Source organism: Scyliorhinus torazame, chromosome 20, assembly GCF_047496885.1.
Source record: "Scyliorhinus torazame isolate Kashiwa2021f chromosome 20, sScyTor2.1, whole genome shotgun sequence".
NCBI lineage: Eukaryota > Metazoa > Chordata > Chondrichthyes > Carcharhiniformes > Scyliorhinidae > Scyliorhinus > Scyliorhinus torazame.
In genome coordinates, this window is record NC_092726.1 from 8,632,532 (window position 1) to 8,651,284 (window position 18,753).

An 18,753-nucleotide genomic window follows, 5' to 3' on the forward strand; every position below is an offset into this window, starting at 1 on the left:
AGCCTCTTGTTTCCATTACTGACCCCTTTATCTCAGGCTGTACCCGAGCCGGTCAGATCCTGGGCTGTCGTTAGTGTCACACAAGTTCCACTGGGTGTTTGAACGGAAAAAGAGACAGTAACATTTGTTTTAATGCATGGTGTCCATTTGGTGGATGAAACTCTCCTTCACCTGCTGGGCTGACTGTCTCCAGTATTTCTAACCTTGCTTTGTCCCTGCACTCTCCAATTGTGAAATCAATGATGGATTGTTGAAGTGGGGAAAATCCCTTTTCCTGGAGTGAACTGCCATCGGGAATGCATTAAAACTGTTTATCCCGATAGCAACTTGAGGGACATGCTGCCCCGACAGAAAACACTGACTGACAATCCATTTGTGTTGGGTTACACAAACACCTTGGGGTTGCAAGCTGTGTTTTGAGCTTGTTTCAACCCTTGAGTCGGATGACTGTGTAATGGGACAGAGGGCCACAGAACGGTCCTTTTCCCCTGAACAGTTCCAGCAAAATGAATTTGGATTTGAAGTGAGGCGCCACAGGATAGTGCAGAGCTGAACAATACCTTTGTTGTCAATCTGGCCAGCCCCACAGGTGAAGAGGACTTCTCTTCAAAGTCTACCCTTTCTGCTCCCCTTCTCTGAAGCTGTTGCTCCTCGTTGGGATGACGCTTCAGAGATATTAAAGGCCTTCTGCTACCTCCACCTAAGCGGCCGATTTTCCTAACTGCGCAATATCAGCTAGCTGCCTGCACAGGGCAGGGGTAGATCCAAGCCCAATTCTGCCCTCACTTTCAACGTGAGTTGTGGGTCAGTGTCGGGGGCGGATTGTGTTAAGAACCTCGGGAAACTCGGGAAGAATTTCTTTCCCCCAGAGGGTGGTGAGAATGGGGGATTGGCTACCACAGGGAGTGGTTGAGGTGAATTTGCTCTTGTGTATTCGAGGGGTAGCTGGGCCAACGCAGGAGGGATAAAGGAGGCGACGGACATGTCGACCGGGTGGCAGGGGGCTGGGGCGCCAGCATAGACGTTTGGACTGGATAGCTTGTGTGCTGCAAGTTCCATGCTTCATCTCCCTTTCCTGTGCAGCATTCCTGCTTCTCCACCTCGGCCGCCATCATGCCTCAGACCAGCCAACTCCGTGCAGCCGCAGGATCGAAGGTGGGGTCATCCCGGGAAGGGCCGAGAATCTCCTGAGGGGGCAGTTGAACTGCATACCACAAACGACCTAGGAACCTATTGGAATGGGACTTGAGCTAGTTTCAGCAAGTCCTCTTGAAGGCACCAGACCAATGATTTTTGTTTTGTTCCTAGGATTTTGCATGTTTGTCCTGAGCCTGGTGAAGAAGCATTACAGATTGCAGTTCTACATGGTACGTAAACCACTCAACATTAGAATAAAACATTCGCTTTTCAACTGCTGCTGCCACTAGTGCCAGCCTCGGTGTTGTCCCAATCTGCCATGGCGTATTGGTCTGCTTCGATGGGCTGGAAGCTGGGGAGGAACCAATTGAATGGGGAAGGAGAGTAATCACCCAGTCTCCATTGCACGTTGTTGGGTGATTGGTTTGGATTTATTGTGACGTGTGCCGAGGTACAGTGAAAAGCATTGTTCTGCGCACAGTCCAGACAGATCGCTCCATACATGAAAAACATAGGATACACATAAATACACAATGTAAACATATAGACACAGGCATCGGGTGAAGCAGACCGAGTACTTCTCAGTAGACAAGATGTGTGGCGAGATCAGTTCAGTCCATAAGAGGGCCATTCAGGTGTCTGGTAACAGCGGGGAAGAAGCTGTTTTTAAACCTGTTGGTGCGTGTTCTCAGACTTTTGTATTCTGCCCGATGGAAGAGGTTGGAGGAGAGATTAACCCGGATGGGAGGGGTCTTTGATTATACTGCCCGCTTTCCCCAGGCAGCGGGAGGTGTAGATGGGGTCAATGGATGGGAGGCAGGTTCGTGTGATGGACTGGGCGGTGTTCACGACTCTCTGTAGTTTGTAGTTTCCTGGGTGCAGAGCTGGTCCCTGTAACCATGCTGCTTCCCACAGCCTCAGATGTGAGGCTGATTCTATTCCCCCCCCAGGTCAGCCCTGTCTAGGGTTTCGAGCCAGTTGCAACAGCTTGGTGCAGTGTGCCAGAGCCCTGGAACCCCCATTTCTCCGCACATTGGCTGTCAGTTGGTGGCCCGGCCGGGGGTTTATCTGATGATGTTCTTTGTTCCTTCACAGTTTGGATGGACCCACGTAACATTGCTGATTGTCGTTACTCAGTCCCATCTGATCATCCACAACCTCTTTGATGGGATGATTTGGTACGTGACAACCTGTTCCTTTGGCCACTAATGTGTAAACTTGACTCATTTTCATTGGCTCCTGTTTCTGTCCACTTCAGCCTTTCACCGACACAGGATTTCCTTGTGGGGCCCTTCACACCCACCCCAGTGAGCGCGAAGAGAAACGCACGCCTTTGCCATGAGCTGCCTGACATTGTTGAAGTGCCTCTGAGAGCTTCACGCAGTGTTTCACTGCTGAAATCACTGGGCAGCACGGTCGCACAGTGGTTGGCACTGTGGCTTCACAGCGCCATGGACCCGGGTTCGATTCCCGACTTGGGTCACTGTCTGCGCGGAGTCTGCATGTTCTCCCCCGTGTCTGCGTGGGTTTCCTCCGGGCGCTCCGGTTTCCTCCCACAAGTCCCGAAAGACGTGCTTGTTGGGTGAATTGGACATTCTGAATTCTCCCTCCGTGTACCCGAACAGGCGCCGGAATGTGGCGACTAGGGGATTTTCACAGTCACTTCATTGCGGTGTTAATGTAAGCCCACTTGTGACACTAATAAAGATTATTATTATGCATGGCAAGTGGGGCAGAGACTTGAGATGAATAATCTTGTGTTCCGGTGATTTGGATTCCGATGTTGGTAAGATTGTCACTGTACATCTGCCTGTGGGAGTTAGCTATGACTGAAATTCCCTTTTGAAGCTGCAATGATGCTTCCACTGGGTCCCAGTGGCATGTTTCATTGTTGAACTCTCCTGTGGGAACACCAAATCATCACTCTAACCCCCCACCCCAACGCCATGTGTAGGTAGGCCAGGGCTCCAAGCTCAACAAAGACTCTCTCTCGAGCCTTGGAAACGTAATGCTGGCATAGCCCTGTCCAACTCTGTCAGTCTCTCAGGCACACAAGCACCGTGCCTCCAATTGAGCCCTGATCCTGTCCTATCAGAGATCCTGAGTTTAAATTACTGTGGGTCTTATGGACAACAGCGTGCATTGTCTAGCACAGGGCTAAATCGCTGGCTTTGAAAGCAGGCCAGCAGCACGGTTCAATTCCCGTACCAGCCTCCCCGAACAGGCGCCGGAATGTGGCAACTAGGGGCTTTTCACAGTAACTTCATTTGAAGCCTACTTGTGACAATAAGCGATTTTCATTTCCCGGTGCAGGGTTAACTTGAGAGACGAGGTTGAGAGTCTGCACTTGAGTAATTCAGTCCCAGTGCCAGAAGCTCAGTCATGAGTAACATGAACAGAAATGCTGCATTTAACAGCATGGAACACAGCGCCATTCAGAATGTAATTGTCAGCTACTGTTTCCAGTGGGTGGATTAAAGACCCAGGGCCCTGATAGATCTGTGGGCCTTTCTGTCCCCCAGACGTTGATTTATCTTTTGTTCCCCTTTCTCAGGTTCATCGTACCCATTTCCTGTGTGATCTGCAATGATATCATGGCCTACATGTTCGGATTCTTCTTCGGCAGAACTCCACTCATCAAGGTCAGTGGGTGGGGCGACAGAGAGGCACTACCACCGGGAGCAGAGACTATTTAAAACTCTGCCAAAAACAGAGGGAGCTCGCTCAGAGAAGGCCACAGTACGGTTTGTGGGAGAAATGGCAGGTAGCTGCAGGAGGAGCTCTCTTCTGGTTGAGGCTGAAGCACGTTGCGGAGGGAGCTTCGTACTGCACTTTCTCCACCCGGTGGCTCTCGAAGCTGGTGCTGAAGTTTCCCTGGCCAAGAAAATTCCGAGTGCAGCGATCGCCCGACAACCCAGTGTCCAAGTCAATCCTGATTTGGAGATGCCGGCGTTGGACTGGGGCGAGCACAGTAAGAAGTCTGACAACACCAGGTTAAAGGCCAACGGTTTGTTTCGAATCACTAGCTTTCGGAGCACTGCTCCTTGCTCATTCACCTGAGGAAGGAGCAGTGCTCCGAAAGCTAGTGATTCGAAACAAACCTGTTGGACTTTAACCTGGTGTTGTCAGACGTCTTCCCACAAGTCAATCCTGACTGAATTTTCAGCACCTCACTGGTGTCTTGTCTCTTAATCAACTACGAGGCAATGAAGGCCGAACAGGACCTCAGTTACGAGCGGGCGGAGGGAATGTCCAAGAGTGAGGCTTTACCGGTTCGGGGGCATAAAGTCAGGGCACAGCGTTGAACTAGCTGGAGAGCGCATTGCCAATCCAGTCTGTCTTAAGCTGCGGGTAGGGCGCCCCCTCGTTCCCTGAAACACGTTAGTCCAGAGCAAGATCCGAAAGCTGATCTCAGAGAGAGAACGCCGCAGCAATTTGCTTCCACAGGAAGTAGTGGAGGCATTACGCTTGTATCCCTTTCAGTGGAAATTGAATAAATCCGTGAAGAAGAAAGGAATAGGTGGGCATGCTGTTGGGGTGAGATAACGAGAGTACCATGTGGAGCAGAAACACCAGCTTGTTTCTGCGCTGGGAAGGCTCTTAAAAACAATTGAAAAGAACTGGAACTCTTTTTGCCTTGAGCCCAGGTGACTGAGAGATGTTCTCTGAGAGATACAGAGTGGATAATCCCGCACACAATGCCAGCATTCAGCATCAGTAACAGGCAGGTGCAGGCCCACAGCCAGGAATAATCATACAAACCCAGCCACGAGTTCCTCGAATGGCTTTCAGAGAGGATGGCGAAGACAGATGCTCCGAAGTCACACGAGAAGCAGTCATCAAGGGAATCACAGATTTCTGTGCCTGGGGTGATGTGAGTGGGGTGGGGCTGCCTCGTTCATTCAGAATGGCCCAGATCAGAGTGGAACATGGGGGGATGTGGAGGTGGACAGAGAGAAAACAGCCTGACGCAGATCGTTTTCACGTCACTGTTGAAGTTACTTCTCTCCACCTCTTGTAAACCTCAAAGAACAAGTTGCAAAACAACGGGTACAATAACAATTCTCTCAATGTGCTCATCTTTTTTAAAAATGATCTGATTGTCAGTTGTGTCTGTGTCTTGACAGCTGTCCCCCAAGAAGACCTGGGAAGGATTCATCGGAGGATTCTTCGCAACTGTTCTATTTGGTGCCCTGGTGAGAATCAACAAAAATATCGCTGTGGACGGGGTTAGAATAAAAAGCAAGGAGCTCCTATAATTTGTTTGTACAGTCGTGTCTCACGAGCGTCCCATTGAGTCAGCAAGTCCCTGCATTAAACAGAGTGGTTGCTCAGTTTAAAAACAGCAACAGCGGCGATACGTGCAATGTCGCTTTGGGGATTGTGACGAAAATGTTTTCCTGACTGAATTCCATCCTTTTAGTTTGAGAGGCAAGGGCCCAAGTAATTTACACCCACAGATAATGGTTGCAGATTAAAGGGACTGCTATTCGTTCTAACGTTAGGCAAGAAAGGGCTTGGCCAGAGGCGATTAACCAGAATGGTCCCAGGACTGGGGGGAATTCGGTCACCATGGGGGAGAGGGGTGGGGGGGGCGTGGAGTGGAGTGGAGTGGGGGCAGTGTGCTGGGAATCCGATTAAATTCTCAAAGGAAAAACCTCAGGGAGCTAGATAATTGGATTGCTCTCGAAAAGAGCTAGCACTGGACAAATGGGCCGAATTCCGTCCTGTGATCCCGGGGAGAATATGTTTGCGTTGGGTTTACGGTGAATCACACAGCAGGCTCCCGGTCACCGTGACGTGTAGCCTGCCACCTGGTTGCTGCCGTTCTCCTTCATTGCCGTCTCTCTTTGTTTTTACAGCTGTCCTACGTGATGTCCGGATACAAGTACTTTGTCTGCCCGTTTGAGTTCAACAGTGACGCAAACAGCTTCACGGTGGACTGTGAGCCGTCGGAGCTGTTCCAGCTGCAGGATTACACCATCCCCTGTCTTTTCCAATCCTTTCTAGGCTGGGTACGACACTGTGAGTCCGTCAGGTTTTGAGGGGCTGATTTTTTTTCATTTTTGCACTCTGCGCCGCCGGTCGGTCGCAAGCACTTCTTTCACTCGTCCAAATAAAAGGACACATTGAATAACATTCCTGCCAATTCGTCAGCCTGTGTGCGACCGCAAAACAAGGGTCAGAAACTCAGCCCCTTAAAGCTAAATGTTCCAACTTGAAATGGACAAAAAAAAAACGGTTATCTGTGAATTATTTATGCTTCCTCTTGTCTCGTTCCCGTAGGAGACTGTCCGGCTATACCCCTTCCAGATCCACAGTATCGCCCTTTCCACCTTTGCCTCACTCATCAGCCCCTTTGGAGGATTCTTTGCCAGCGGTTTCAAGAGAGCGTTCAAGATCAAGGTATTGATTTTGTTTCCTGTCTGAGGCACCGGGAAGCGATTGTGCAATGTTGGGAGCCGCCCCACACAGCAAGAGATAAAAACCATCAAATCATACCGCACACAAAACAGGCTGTTGCAATCTTGCAACATAGCCGGGAATCCAGTCTGTCTCTTTTTTTCCCCCTGTATTCTCGTCATGGGATGTGGGCCTCCATCCCCCATTGCCCTTCAACTGGGTAGCTTTGCTAGCCCATTTCGGAGGGTAGTTCAGAGCCAGACATTTTGCCGTCGTCACATGCCGGTGAGACCGGGTAAAGACGACGGGTTCCCTTCCCCAAAGGACACGAGCGAACCAGATGGGTTTGTAAGACCATCGATGATGGCTTCACAGTCACCGTAACTTGAGACGAGCTTTTTGCTTCATCGGGTGCTGTGATGGGATGTGAACCCATGTCCCCACAGCATGGGCCTGGACCTCTGGATTTCTAATCCAGAGGCCTCACTTCATCGTTTCCCCTCCCAATAACCCTCCATATGAGTCCCCTCCAATTTCCCTTTTCAGATGCCAGTCAGCCTGGAAGCTGAGGAGTCACCCTCGGGTGAAGTGGCAAAGGACTTGGGAGAATAAAAATCCCTCAAAATGGCAGCACGGAGGTGCAGTGGTTACCACTGCTGCCTCACGGCGCCGAGGTCCCAGGTTCGATCCCAGCTCCGAGTAGGATTTGCACATTCTCCCCGTGTCTGCGTGGTCCAAAGATGGGCAGGGTAGGTGGACTGGCCACGCCAAATTGCCCCTTAAATGGAAAAAATGAATTGGGTACTCTAAATTTATATATATATTTTTAAATCCCTCAAAATCGCAACGTCCCAGCTTGGAAATGTATCTCCGTTCCTTCACTGTCGCTGGGTCAAAATCCCGGAACTCCCTCTCTGACTGCACGGTGGGTGTACCTACACCACATGGACTGCCGCGGGTCCAAGAAGGCGGCTCTCCACCACTTTCTCAGAGGGCAATTAGGGATGGGCAACAGATGCTGGCCAAGCCAGTGACAGCCACGTATCCCTGAAAGAACAAATTACAGAACTTATTCCAATCCTAATGTTCGGCAAAATGGACAGTGGGAGTAATGTGACTGATAATTGGATCCCACGCCTGTTGATGAACGTGATACTGGACACAGATAGTTCTCTTGACAGGAGGTTTATTTGGAGAGCACAGCATTGCAAACGCCTGCTTCTGACCACCAGCACTGCCTCACCAATCTCACTCTGTACCATGTTCGGTTGAACCAAGCAATTAAATTAAACTTGGGGGTAAATCAAAAGAGCAAGGGATACTGAATAATCTCTCTTTCTAAGGGAGTATTTCTGCAAGTACTAAATGAAGCAGCCTCCTTCACCTTTGTGTCTTAATCTAATTGACGTCCCATTTCCATTCACCACCTTGGTGCTCGGCAGGAGTTCTCAGAACTCTGCTTATCATTTCCACTTGCTCCACAATTCTTCGTGATGTGTAACCCTCACTTGTACTTATTACGGACCTCCACGAGAAGACTCTTCATCAGGGATGTGTCTGCGACATGTACTCTCAGCCAGATACTGTTCCGTCGCAACTCTCCTCTTCTCAAAACATTTGATCAGCCCTCTGGAGTTTCGAAGAGTGACAGGTGATCTTGCTGAAACATGTGCCCAGCAACACTCAGTGCGCGCATGCGAGGAAAATGTGGCGTTCCCATGATCAAACCGGACTATTGTCTTCGCAGGACTTTGCTGACACCATACCGGGGCACGGTGGGATCATGGACCGCTTTGATTGCCAATATCTTATGGCGACCTTTGTGAATGTCTACATCGCCAGCTTCATCAGGTAAAAACCTTTCACTTATTCTTCATCTCCTCAATGTGGCAGCAAGGCGTAACCTTCCGAAAGGAATCCATTCAGTGCCAGGCGTTTTCAGATTATGCCAATCCATATAACCTGCATTTATAAAGAACACCTTGAATGTGACGACAACCTCAAACTGACATGATTGGTGTGCAGGACAAAAAACAAACTTTCTCAACTGAGGGCTGAGTGAAGGGACTCTGATCTGTCAGTGCTGTAAATGGAATGGTTGTGGGTGCAGGAAATGTCTGTCTGTTTACACTTGTGTGAAACAGCTTAGGGCATTTTCTTCCTCTGAAGGAACTATTCAATTGCAAATGGGCAGCACGGTAGCACAGTGGTTAACACAGTTGCTCCACAGCCTCAGGGACCCAGGTTCCATTCCCGGCTTGGGTCACTGTCTGTGCGGAGCCTGCACGTTCTCCCCGTGTCTGCGTGGGTTTCCTCCCACAAGTCCCGAAAGACGTGCTTGTTAGGTGAATTGGACATTCGGAATTCTCCCTCTGTGTACCCGAACAGGGGCCGGAATGTGGCGACTAGGGGCTTTTCACAGTAACTTCATTGCAGTGTTAATCACATTCCTGCAACATGACAGTGGCTAAGATTCGCAACTGCCTCCTACGTTCTCAACACTTAGTAAAGTCCTGACATTGTGAAAGTAAGGTGCTGTATAAATTCAAGTCTTCTGCCTCACCGCGTGGGCGGGTGCAGCTGCAGAGAGTTCCTGTGGAGGTGGAGTTTAGAAAGGGTCTGTACTGAAGTGTCTCTCTTTGCCTCTGATTCTTCCTAGGGGCCCAAATCCCGCCAAACTGTTGCAGCAGCTCCTGGCCCTCCGCATCGACCAGCAACTCCAGATATTCAAGAGTCTGAAGGCCAGTCTGATCCAGAAGGGGGTACTGCCAACCGGGGCGTAGGACTGGCGAGTTCAGTGAAGCGGTCGCAGCCAAAACAGCCTCGGAACCGAATCCGGCCCGTGACCTCGCCCTCGAACACAGTGTGCACCCAAGCTGGCATGCGACCAGCAATTTCCTTACGTCACCAAGAGGGTCCAGATCCCTTCAGACGCAAATCATTCCTCGCGCACTGGTTGATGCAATAATTAGTAAGTCGGCACGAGTTTAATCATGGGGCTTCAGCCCATTAGTACACAAAGTTACAGGCCGTAATGGCCATTGACGTGCTGAGCCTATGATTAACCATCGCACCCACGCGCACCAGTTGCTTTTTTAAAAAAATGATTCCCCCCTTGCTATTTGCAAAGCACAGCAATTGCGGAGTTGTGAGGCGGAATCCAAAACTGTGCATAAATCATGGACACATCGCCCGAGTGGAATACCGACCCGAGACTCTTCGGCAGCACTGCCAGCATCTTGTGTCCGAGGTCCAGCTGATTTATCCTCCACCATTACTCGCCCCTTAGCCAGAGTATATGCTTCGGGTAGATTAGATGTAGAATTTGCTGTCGCGCAGGCCATGCCAACGTTTGGGGAGTGGGGTGGGGGGAAACATCAAGTTTTGCATTTATATTCGTCGGGCTTGTTGAGGCAGCTGAAGGAAGTGACAACCTTGAATTTTACACTGTCTGAATTCTAGTACAGTAAGAAGTCTTACAACACCAGGTTAAAGTCCAACAGGTTTGTTTCGATGTCACTAGCTTGCGCAGCGCTGTTCCTTCCTCGGGTCCAACGCCAGCATCTCCACATCATGAATTCTAGTAGGTAGAGACTGGGAGAGACGGAGGGGAGGGGGAGATCCCAGAACCGTGTGCAATTCCTCAGACGGCATGTCATTTGTCACAAGTTAGTGAAGCTGATAACTTGATGGGCTGAATGGTGGTGAGGCACTGTCAAAAGCATTGTCCATTTCTTTTCAAATTTCCACAGACTTCAAGATAGATATCTCCGTTCCACAGACCGCAGTCAGTTACTGAAGCAAATCTGAAGTTTTCTAGAAGTATATCTAGAAGGGGTATAGCATCAGGAGGGTAGTGTTTTAGTTTTTAGCTGTTTTCCTTCACTGATACTTCACTCGAAAACCTTGCCATGGAACCTGCTGAGCTGCAATTTCAATTCACTCCAGTTGATTTCTTTTCTGGGCCGGTTGCAGGCATCCTCCGGTGCCTTCGCTTTCGAAGCTTTTCTTCACCAACAAGCAGACATGGCTTCCGCAGCCTGCTCGGAAACACAGCAAAGACCAATCCATCAACAACAACAACAACAACCCCCCCGCCCCCAACTCCACGTGCTGGCACCTACATGCTGGATGGTGACCACGAGCTGTCTCGTCTCCTGCCCTTCATCCCAAGGCCAACGCGATTCATTGCAATGTGCCTGTTGGAGCGTGGATGAGATCAGTTGGAGCCCGCTGCAGGTTTTTGACAATTGCCTGTGCTCAGCCCAGCTCACCTCACAACATGATCAGTCAGCTGTCAATCGGATGAGCAACAAGGAGGCTGACTCCTGGGCTTTTCGGAGTATGTTTGCTCTTGGGGTTCACAGCACCCAGTGTTAACCTGCCCTTCCCAAGCTCATTGCGATACGGGAAGAAGCAGGCAAACTGCTCCCCTAACAGCCCCCCTTGGGAGGTGGCAGATCACTGTGACACGGAGAGAACAAAGAAAAGTACAGCACAGGAACAGACCCTTTGGCCCTCCAAGCCCGCGCCGACCATGCTGCCCGACTAAACTAAAATCTTCTACACTTCCGGGGTCCATTTCTCTGGATCATGGTGAGGACAGCTGGGAGGAAAAAGACAGGCACAGTCAAATATGGTTAGCACACACCCAGAATAACGCATTTACATAGGAGAGGGAGAGAGAGCTGGCAAACACAGACCCTGGACTGACTCGGAAACAAAACACTGAACAGTCCAGGGAGATTTCACAAGTGAGCCTTTTCACAGGAGTCCAACAAAACCTACACGAGAAAGAAATTTGTTTCTTCCAATAATCGTTTCAATTTAACTGCCTTTCTCCCTTTGCTTATATTTGCCCCGCTCCCCTCTCTCCCTCTCTCTCTCTCTCTCTCTCCCCGTTGATGGGTACTCAGGATTTCAGGGACCTGAGTGTCAGTCAATTCGCAGTACTCCGCTCCGTCATCGCTGTGAAAGGTCGTTTCACGGCAACAAAATAAACTCCACAAATCCTGTGTTGACAATCCTTGTGTAACACGGACAGGGTCCGCTTGTGAACGATGAAAATCACACACACACCTGCTCTGGAGACTACCCGAGGGTGCACAGCGGGTTCATGTGCCATGCGCAATAAAGCCAGGTGACAAACTGGGTCAAGTTGTCACATCCTGACTCATGAATTAGCATCGTATGTCAGCGCTCATTCCCACTGGCTTATTTTTGTGTTTTGTTACGTTCTGGATTGTTAGTCGTCCTGCTGTATTAATTTGGTGTATGGGGAAGTGATGAAGGAAACGTGCACAGAAAACCTAATGGCTGCAGGTACCCTCATGTGCACAGTTAATGTGGGACACTTTCAGCCTGCGATGCTGCCACTTGGCATCAGTTCGGCCATCTCACTGCAATAATACCAGTGCCTGACCAGTCGAGTATTTTCCAGACTTGCCAAAGACAGAAATGATGTTGGGTTGGAACTGATGGAAATGAACAATGTCTTGGACAAAAGGTGACACTGGCAGCTCCATGTAAATCCTGCCCGTCTCATTGGCTGAGAAAGCTGCCGTCGTATCATTTTTAAAGCACTCTGATCAGGGCTAAGGCCAGCTCTCTAAAATTCCTCAAGACCATGGAACAACTCCGTAAAAGGAAATTCCGGAGATTTGCAGTCTCTGGCATTCTTGAAATACCTCTGGCCGGTCGCCAGACCTGGAGCCGATTCCTGCTTGAGCAGCCAAACAGGGAGCTGATGGAACCCTGGTCATGTGTTGGCATTGCCGATGCTGATGGATTAATTCATGAATCGGTCAACCTTCCCACGGCAGTCGCCTTCCCTTGATTCCCTTAGTTTGTCCGAATGTGATTCCCCATTCCCTGTGAGGATAATTAGCAGGATTTCTGTATGACAACACAAACACGTTCAGCATCTTCCCTTCCGTGAATTATTATTTCATACGTTTGCTTTCCTGGTTGTTGGAAGATTCATCGTCAGAAGTCCACGGGAATTAGTTTTGAGCAAGTTTGGCATTTAGTTTGAAAAGTGATCAGCTTGGCTGAAGATTCCGCAGAGTCAGAATTCCAACAATTGGTCAAAAACACACCGAAAACAATCTTTTCACAAAAAAAAGGTTGTTGGGAAAATGACAATGTAAAGACATCAGTTCTTGAAAGAAGTTTTTTTTGGGAGGGGGAGCTTAACGAAGGACAGATTTGTTACAGTGTTCAGATTTGGTCCATTATTAAAGCACTGTCAGTAACAAACTCGAAAGATAAATCCTCTTCCCGCTGAACTGAAATTCTTCTTTGATCGAAACAAATGTAATGCCTGGCACTGAAATTCAAGGTGTATTTCGTATTGTCTACATTGCTTGTCTAGTTTAGAGATTATCAACTGGTCCAGCACCATAGCTGCACCCTCGCTGGGACACATTAACCCTTTCAAGTCAGCCTGTGGCACTCGTCCAAACCCCACCAGCAACCAGAGGCAAATGAACAAGTCGTGCAGCTGCCTCTGGCACCTGGGCTGATCTCGGACGATGAGCTGTTTCAGCATGGTGATGCCACCAAGCCAGGGGCTAACAGCAAAAAGGGAATTTCAAACTCTCTGCAGGTTCTCACTGTAACCTGGTCACCATGAGGAACACTGCACCCGGCCATGTCGGGGTGTACTCCAGTCACACACTGGCCCGCAATAGTGAAGACAGGTGACCTGTGCGTGGCAGCACAGCAACCTGAAACACATCAGCGTCCTCTTTGCTGCCTGTGGTACCTGCTGACGAGGCCCTGCACCTTGCAGTGACGTGATTCTTCCCCGTATCCTCCCCCCTCACCCATTCCTCGTGCACTGCTCCCCTACCCCAACATGGACGCTGTGAGAGATGGCCACAAGCATCACAGCCGCAATAGTGGATGGCCTTCAATCTTTTTTGAATTTAATGAATTGAGCATCTCTTCAAAGGCAAAAATGTCTGATCGAGAAAAGGTGTGGGTGTGAGGGAGCTTTCAGGAATTGTCTTCGTTCAAAGTTTGGGAATGCGGTGTTCCCGTCTGTTCTGCGGAAACTCTGTGACGCGTTTCAACTCCTTGAACAAAGTCCATGCACTATTGTCTGACGTACATTACACGAAGGCCTAAAGTAAATGCTGTGTCTGCCTGACCTGGGGGAGCTCCAATGCTGCTTTGTTTGGCGCATCTGGTTGAGGACACTCAAGTTTATTTCCCGTTTGTAATATTTTTTAACGCCTGTTAAAAACAATAAATGAGTTAAATTGGCTAAGGAAGGATTCTAACTCATTCCAAGACCCTGAGCACAAGCATACAAGAATTCTGGTGCAACCTGGGCAAAAGTATGGCATCAAATGGACGCAACCAAATTATTTTTTAATTTTCTTCATGGATTGCCAGCGTGAACAAAACTGTCCATCAATTCCAGACACGCGACAATGAATTAACTTCTGGGATGAATGCTGGGGTGTAGATTGATTTGTTCTTAATCCAGGACAAAAGTTCGGCACACCATCGTGGGCCAAAGGGCCTGTTCTGTGCTGTATTTTCTGTGGACTATGCCGCAGCTGATGACAGTTAAAATGGAGAGTGGATTCTCCTTGTCCGTGTACATAATACGCTTTCCAGCAGTAAAGTCTCTGATCGGACAAACCCCCCCCATCAGTCACCATGGCTGCCCAGAGAGCAGGGCGTTTGGCGGTGATGCACACTTGAGTCAGGCAGGAAGGGGTTGGAGACAGGTAAACAGAGATGTGTGCGGGTGAGGGACAGGCAGAACCCCCCCGAGATGCCACCAGAATCCAAAATGAACAGGGCAGAGCTGGGGCAATGCGCCCCCCCCCATACTGATCCCAGACACCACTCCCCCACCTCAAAAATGTCAGCTGTGTGAAAACGTGAGCTGCGTTTCGAGTCTGATTTGCGAATTATCGACTAAAACAAGCAGATAAGGGAGTAATAAAAAGGGCCTGCCCATTTAGAACATGTTCAGATGGAGGAATTTGCAATAATATTGAAATGCCTCATTGGTCAGGGGAACAGACTTACCTTCGAAGTCGTCAGATTACAGAATGGAGTAATACATTAGGTAAAGTAGTTGAGTAAATTGTTTATTTTATTAATGCTTCTTTGTGAGTGTATGTCAAGTATGAATCATTCAGTTCAAGTGATACCTGCTGCCTTGTGTTAATGTATATGTGCTTGTTTTTGTACTGAACGTGTCCACCTCAGTGTATGTGTGTGTGTGTATATATATATTATACATATATATATATATATATGTATTTGGTGTTAAAGTGGGCACAATATTTATATATGTTGCAAATAAAAAGAACCTTATTAAATGACAAAGTAGCCTTCTGTTTCTTTAGCAGCTACGAAGCTGCAATCTTGCCTTCAAAAGGCAACTGGTTGACTGATGTCCTTCAGGGGAGCAAGCCTGCTGTCTTCACGCAGTCACGGCTCGGGTTTCTCCGGGTAGTCTTATCAAAACGCCACAAAGTGGCCCTGATGTGACCCCAATCCCATTTGCGATCGGATGCTGCACTTGCAGACTGAGGTTTGTTTCTGGGAGTTGGGAGGGTGATGTGAAATGGACATTTGCTGGTGGTGGGGGTAGGGGGTGGGGGGGGGGGGAGATTAAAATAGTCAACATGGGTGCCAAATAGATTTAACACCAGATAAGACATTCTGAAAGAGAGCAGCGCATCTGAGATTTGGCACATTGCAACCCGTTAGCTTGTCCATTTGCCTCTTCATTTGTTCGTTCACGAGATGTGGGCTCCGGGCCCAACATTTATAGCCTGTTCCTAATTGCCCCTTGAGAAGGTGGTGGTGGCCTGCCATATTCTTGAACCCGCTGCAGTCCGCGTGGTGTGGGTGCTCCCACTGTGCTGTTAGGGAGGGCGTATCAGGATTTTGCCCCAGGGACATTGAAGGAACAGCCGATAACGTTTCCGAGTCGGGGCAGCGAGGGAGCTGGAGGGGGAACCTCCAGGTGGTGTTGTTGCCAGGTATCTGCTGCTCCTGTCCCTGTGAGCATTTCTGCTTCTGTTCCAGAGTTCCCCCTTCCCTCCTTGGAATTTATTTTTAATCAACATTTTATTGAGGTATGGTTTTACAACAACAACAAAATAAACAATGTACATGAATTTATCAACATAGTGCAAAAGCCGTCTTCCTCCCTTACAAGTCCCGCCTTTACTAACCGCTAAACTAAGCTACCAACCCACCACCCTTCTGCTGACGATTAATTTGCCGCAAAGAAGTCGACGAACGGTTGCCACCACTGGACGATCCCTAACAGTGACCCTCTCAAGGCAAACTTGATTTTCTCCAGACAGAGAAAGCTAGCCATGTCCGATAGCCAGGTCTCCGACTTCGGGGGCTTTGAGTCCCTCCGTCACTGGGATACCAGGGAAGCAAAGGCCAGAACGTCTGCCTCTTTCTCCTCCTGGATTCCCGGGTCTTCCGACACCCCGAAAATTGCCACCTCTGGACTCGGTGCCACCCTTGTTTTTAACACCGTGGACATGACATCTGCAAACCCCTGCCAGAATCCCCTAAGCTTCGGACATGTCCAGAACATGTGGACATGGTTCGCTGGTCCTCCGCACACCTTGCACACCTATCTTCACCAAAGAACCTGCTCATTCGGGCCACTGTCATGTGAGCCCGGTGAACGCCCTTGAATTATATCAGGCTGAGCCTGGCACAAGTTGTGGACGCGTTGACTCTACTCAACACATCCGCCCAGAGACCATCCTCTATCTCTCCTACGTCTGCATCTCCTTTGACCCCATGAGTTCCTTGGAAATGTCAGAAACTCTCCCTTCTCCGACCCACACTGGAAACTACCCTGTCCTGTATCCCCCTTGGTGGTAGGAGCGGGAAGGTTGAAACCTGCCTACGTAGGAAGTCCCGCACCTGCAGGTACCTAAATTTGTTGCCCCTCGCCAATCCAAATTTCTCCTCAGGCTAGGAAAGCTCCCCTCTATAAACATATCCCCCATCCTCTCAATCCCTGCTCTCTGCCATCTCCGATATCCTTCCTGGGGCAAACTAGTGATCATTACAGATTGGGGACCAGACCGATGCTCCCTCTGCTCCCACTTGCCTCCTCCATTGCCCCCAGACCCTCAGGGCCGCCACCACCATGGGGCTGGTGGAGTACCGTGCCGGCGGGAACGGCAGAGGCACAGTTAGCAATGCCCCCAAGCTGGTGCCCTTGCAGGAAGCCCCCCCTACTCGCTCCCACACCGACCCTCCCCCCACCACCTACTTCCTGATCATAGCTATATTCGCCGCCCAATAGTAGTTACTGAAGTTCGGCAGCGCCAGCCCGCCCTCCCCCTGGCTCCGCTCAAGCATCCCCTTTTTTACTTGCGGGGTCTTATACGCTCATTCAAAGCCAGTAATTTCCTTGTTGACCCGTTTAAAAAAGGACCGTGGAATAAAGATGGGGAGACACTGAAACACAAACGGGAATCTCGGGAGGACCGTCATCTTCACCGTCTGCACCCTCCCAGCTCGTGACAACAGGAGCGTGCCCCACCTCCGAAAATCGTCCTTCATTTGGTCTACTAGTTGGGCCAGATTTAGCTTGTGCAGCCGTTCCCATTCCCGCACCACCTGGATGCCTAGGTACCGAGAGCTTCCACCTTCCACTCTGTAAATGGCAGCTCCCCCAATCGCCTCTCCTGTCCCCTTGCCTGGACCGTAAGCATCTCACTTTTCCCCATATTTAGTTTATACCCCAAAAACCGGCCAAATTCCCCCAGAATCCTAATAATTGCTTCCATCCCCTCGAATGGGTCCAATGCATATCGGAGCAGGTCGTCTGCGCAAAGCAAAGCTCTGTGTTCCACTCCTCTTCTCCCCCGCCCCCCCACCCCCGGACCAGCCCTTGAGGCTCTCAGAGCAATTGCTAACGGCTCTCTGGCTAACGCGAACAACAGTGGGGAAAGGAGGCATCCCTGTCTCGTCCCCCGGTGCAGCATAAAATAGTCCGATGTTGTCCTATTCGTCCGTACGCTTGCCACAGGAGCCTGATACAGCAACCTGACCCGGTCAATAAAGCCCCGCCCAAATCCGAACCGTCCCAGTACCTCCCACAGATAATCCCATCCTACCCGATCAAAAGCCTTCTCTGCGTCCATTGCGACCACTACCTCCACCTCCCTACCTTCCGGGGGCACCATGATCACATTTAACAACCTTCTTACATTGGCCACCAACTGCCTATCCTTAACAAACCCTGTCTGGTCCTCCCCAATAACGTCCGGAACACAATCCCCAATCCTAGAGGACATGATTTTGGCCAGCAGTTTGGCGTCCACATTCAATACGGATATGGGGCTGTAGGACCCACACAGCTCCGGGTCCTTGTCCCGCTTCAGGATCAATGACATCATGGCCTGTGACATTGTCGGAGGAAGCACCTCACGCTCCCTTGCCTCATTGAGTGTCCTCATCAACAACGGCCCCAATATCCCAGAGAACTTTTTATAGAACTCCACTGGGTACCTGTCTGGCCCCGGGGCTTTACCCGACTGCATGGCCTTCAGACCCTCCACTATCTCCTCCAACCCGATCGGGGCCCCCAGCCCTTCTACCAGCTCCTCGTCCACCTTTGGGAAATTCAGCCCCCCTAAGAAGTGCCTCCTCCCCTCCGGCCCAGCTGGGGATTCCGACCTAGACAGCCGACTGTAAAACTCCTTAAAAGCCTTATTCACCCCTGCTGAGTCTCCAACCAGGTTCCTGGCCCCATCCTTTACTTTCCCGATCTCCCTGGCTGCCTCGCTTTCTAAGCTGCTGTGCAAGCATTCTGCTGGCCTTCTCCCCATGCTCGTAAATCACCCCCCTCACCTTTCTCAGCTGCTCGACCGCCCTCCCTGTGGTTAACAAGCCAAACTCCGCCTGTAGCCTCCGCCGTTCCCTTAAAAGCCCTGCCTCTGGGCTCTCCGCATACCTCCTGTCGACCTATAATATCTCCTTTACTAGTCGGTCCGTCTCTGCCCTGTCCACCTTCTCCCTGTGGGCCCATATCGAGATCAGCACCCCGCTGACCACCGCCTTCAGTGCTTCCCAGACCACCTCTTCCGATTTCCAGTTGATTTCCAGTTCTGAATACATTTCCTCAACCGCCCGCACACCTCTTCATCAGCTAAAAGTCCCACGTCCAGTCTCCAGTGCAGACGCTGGCTACTCTCC

General features: G+C 50.1%; 1 protein-coding gene across 1 annotated transcript in view; it reads left to right on the forward strand.

Annotated features, from left to right (window-relative positions):
* The window catches only part of cds2 (CDP-diacylglycerol synthase (phosphatidate cytidylyltransferase) 2), a 38,525-nt gene extending 23,633 nt beyond the window's left edge, over positions 1 to 14,892 (forward strand). Inside the window, exons 6-13 of the mRNA XM_072485626.1 lie at positions 1,309 to 1,367; positions 2,233 to 2,315; positions 3,692 to 3,779; positions 5,265 to 5,333; positions 6,000 to 6,152; positions 6,424 to 6,543; positions 8,288 to 8,391; positions 9,200 to 14,892. Coding sequence (XP_072341727.1) covers positions 1,309 to 1,367; positions 2,233 to 2,315; positions 3,692 to 3,779; positions 5,265 to 5,333; positions 6,000 to 6,152; positions 6,424 to 6,543; positions 8,288 to 8,391; positions 9,200 to 9,323 — 800 coding nt within the window. The 3' untranslated portion in view covers positions 9,324 to 14,892. The remainder of the gene's footprint in view (positions 1 to 1,308; positions 1,368 to 2,232; positions 2,316 to 3,691; positions 3,780 to 5,264; positions 5,334 to 5,999; positions 6,153 to 6,423; positions 6,544 to 8,287; positions 8,392 to 9,199) is intronic.
* The last annotated feature ends 3,861 nt before the right edge of the window (positions 14,893 to 18,753 follow it).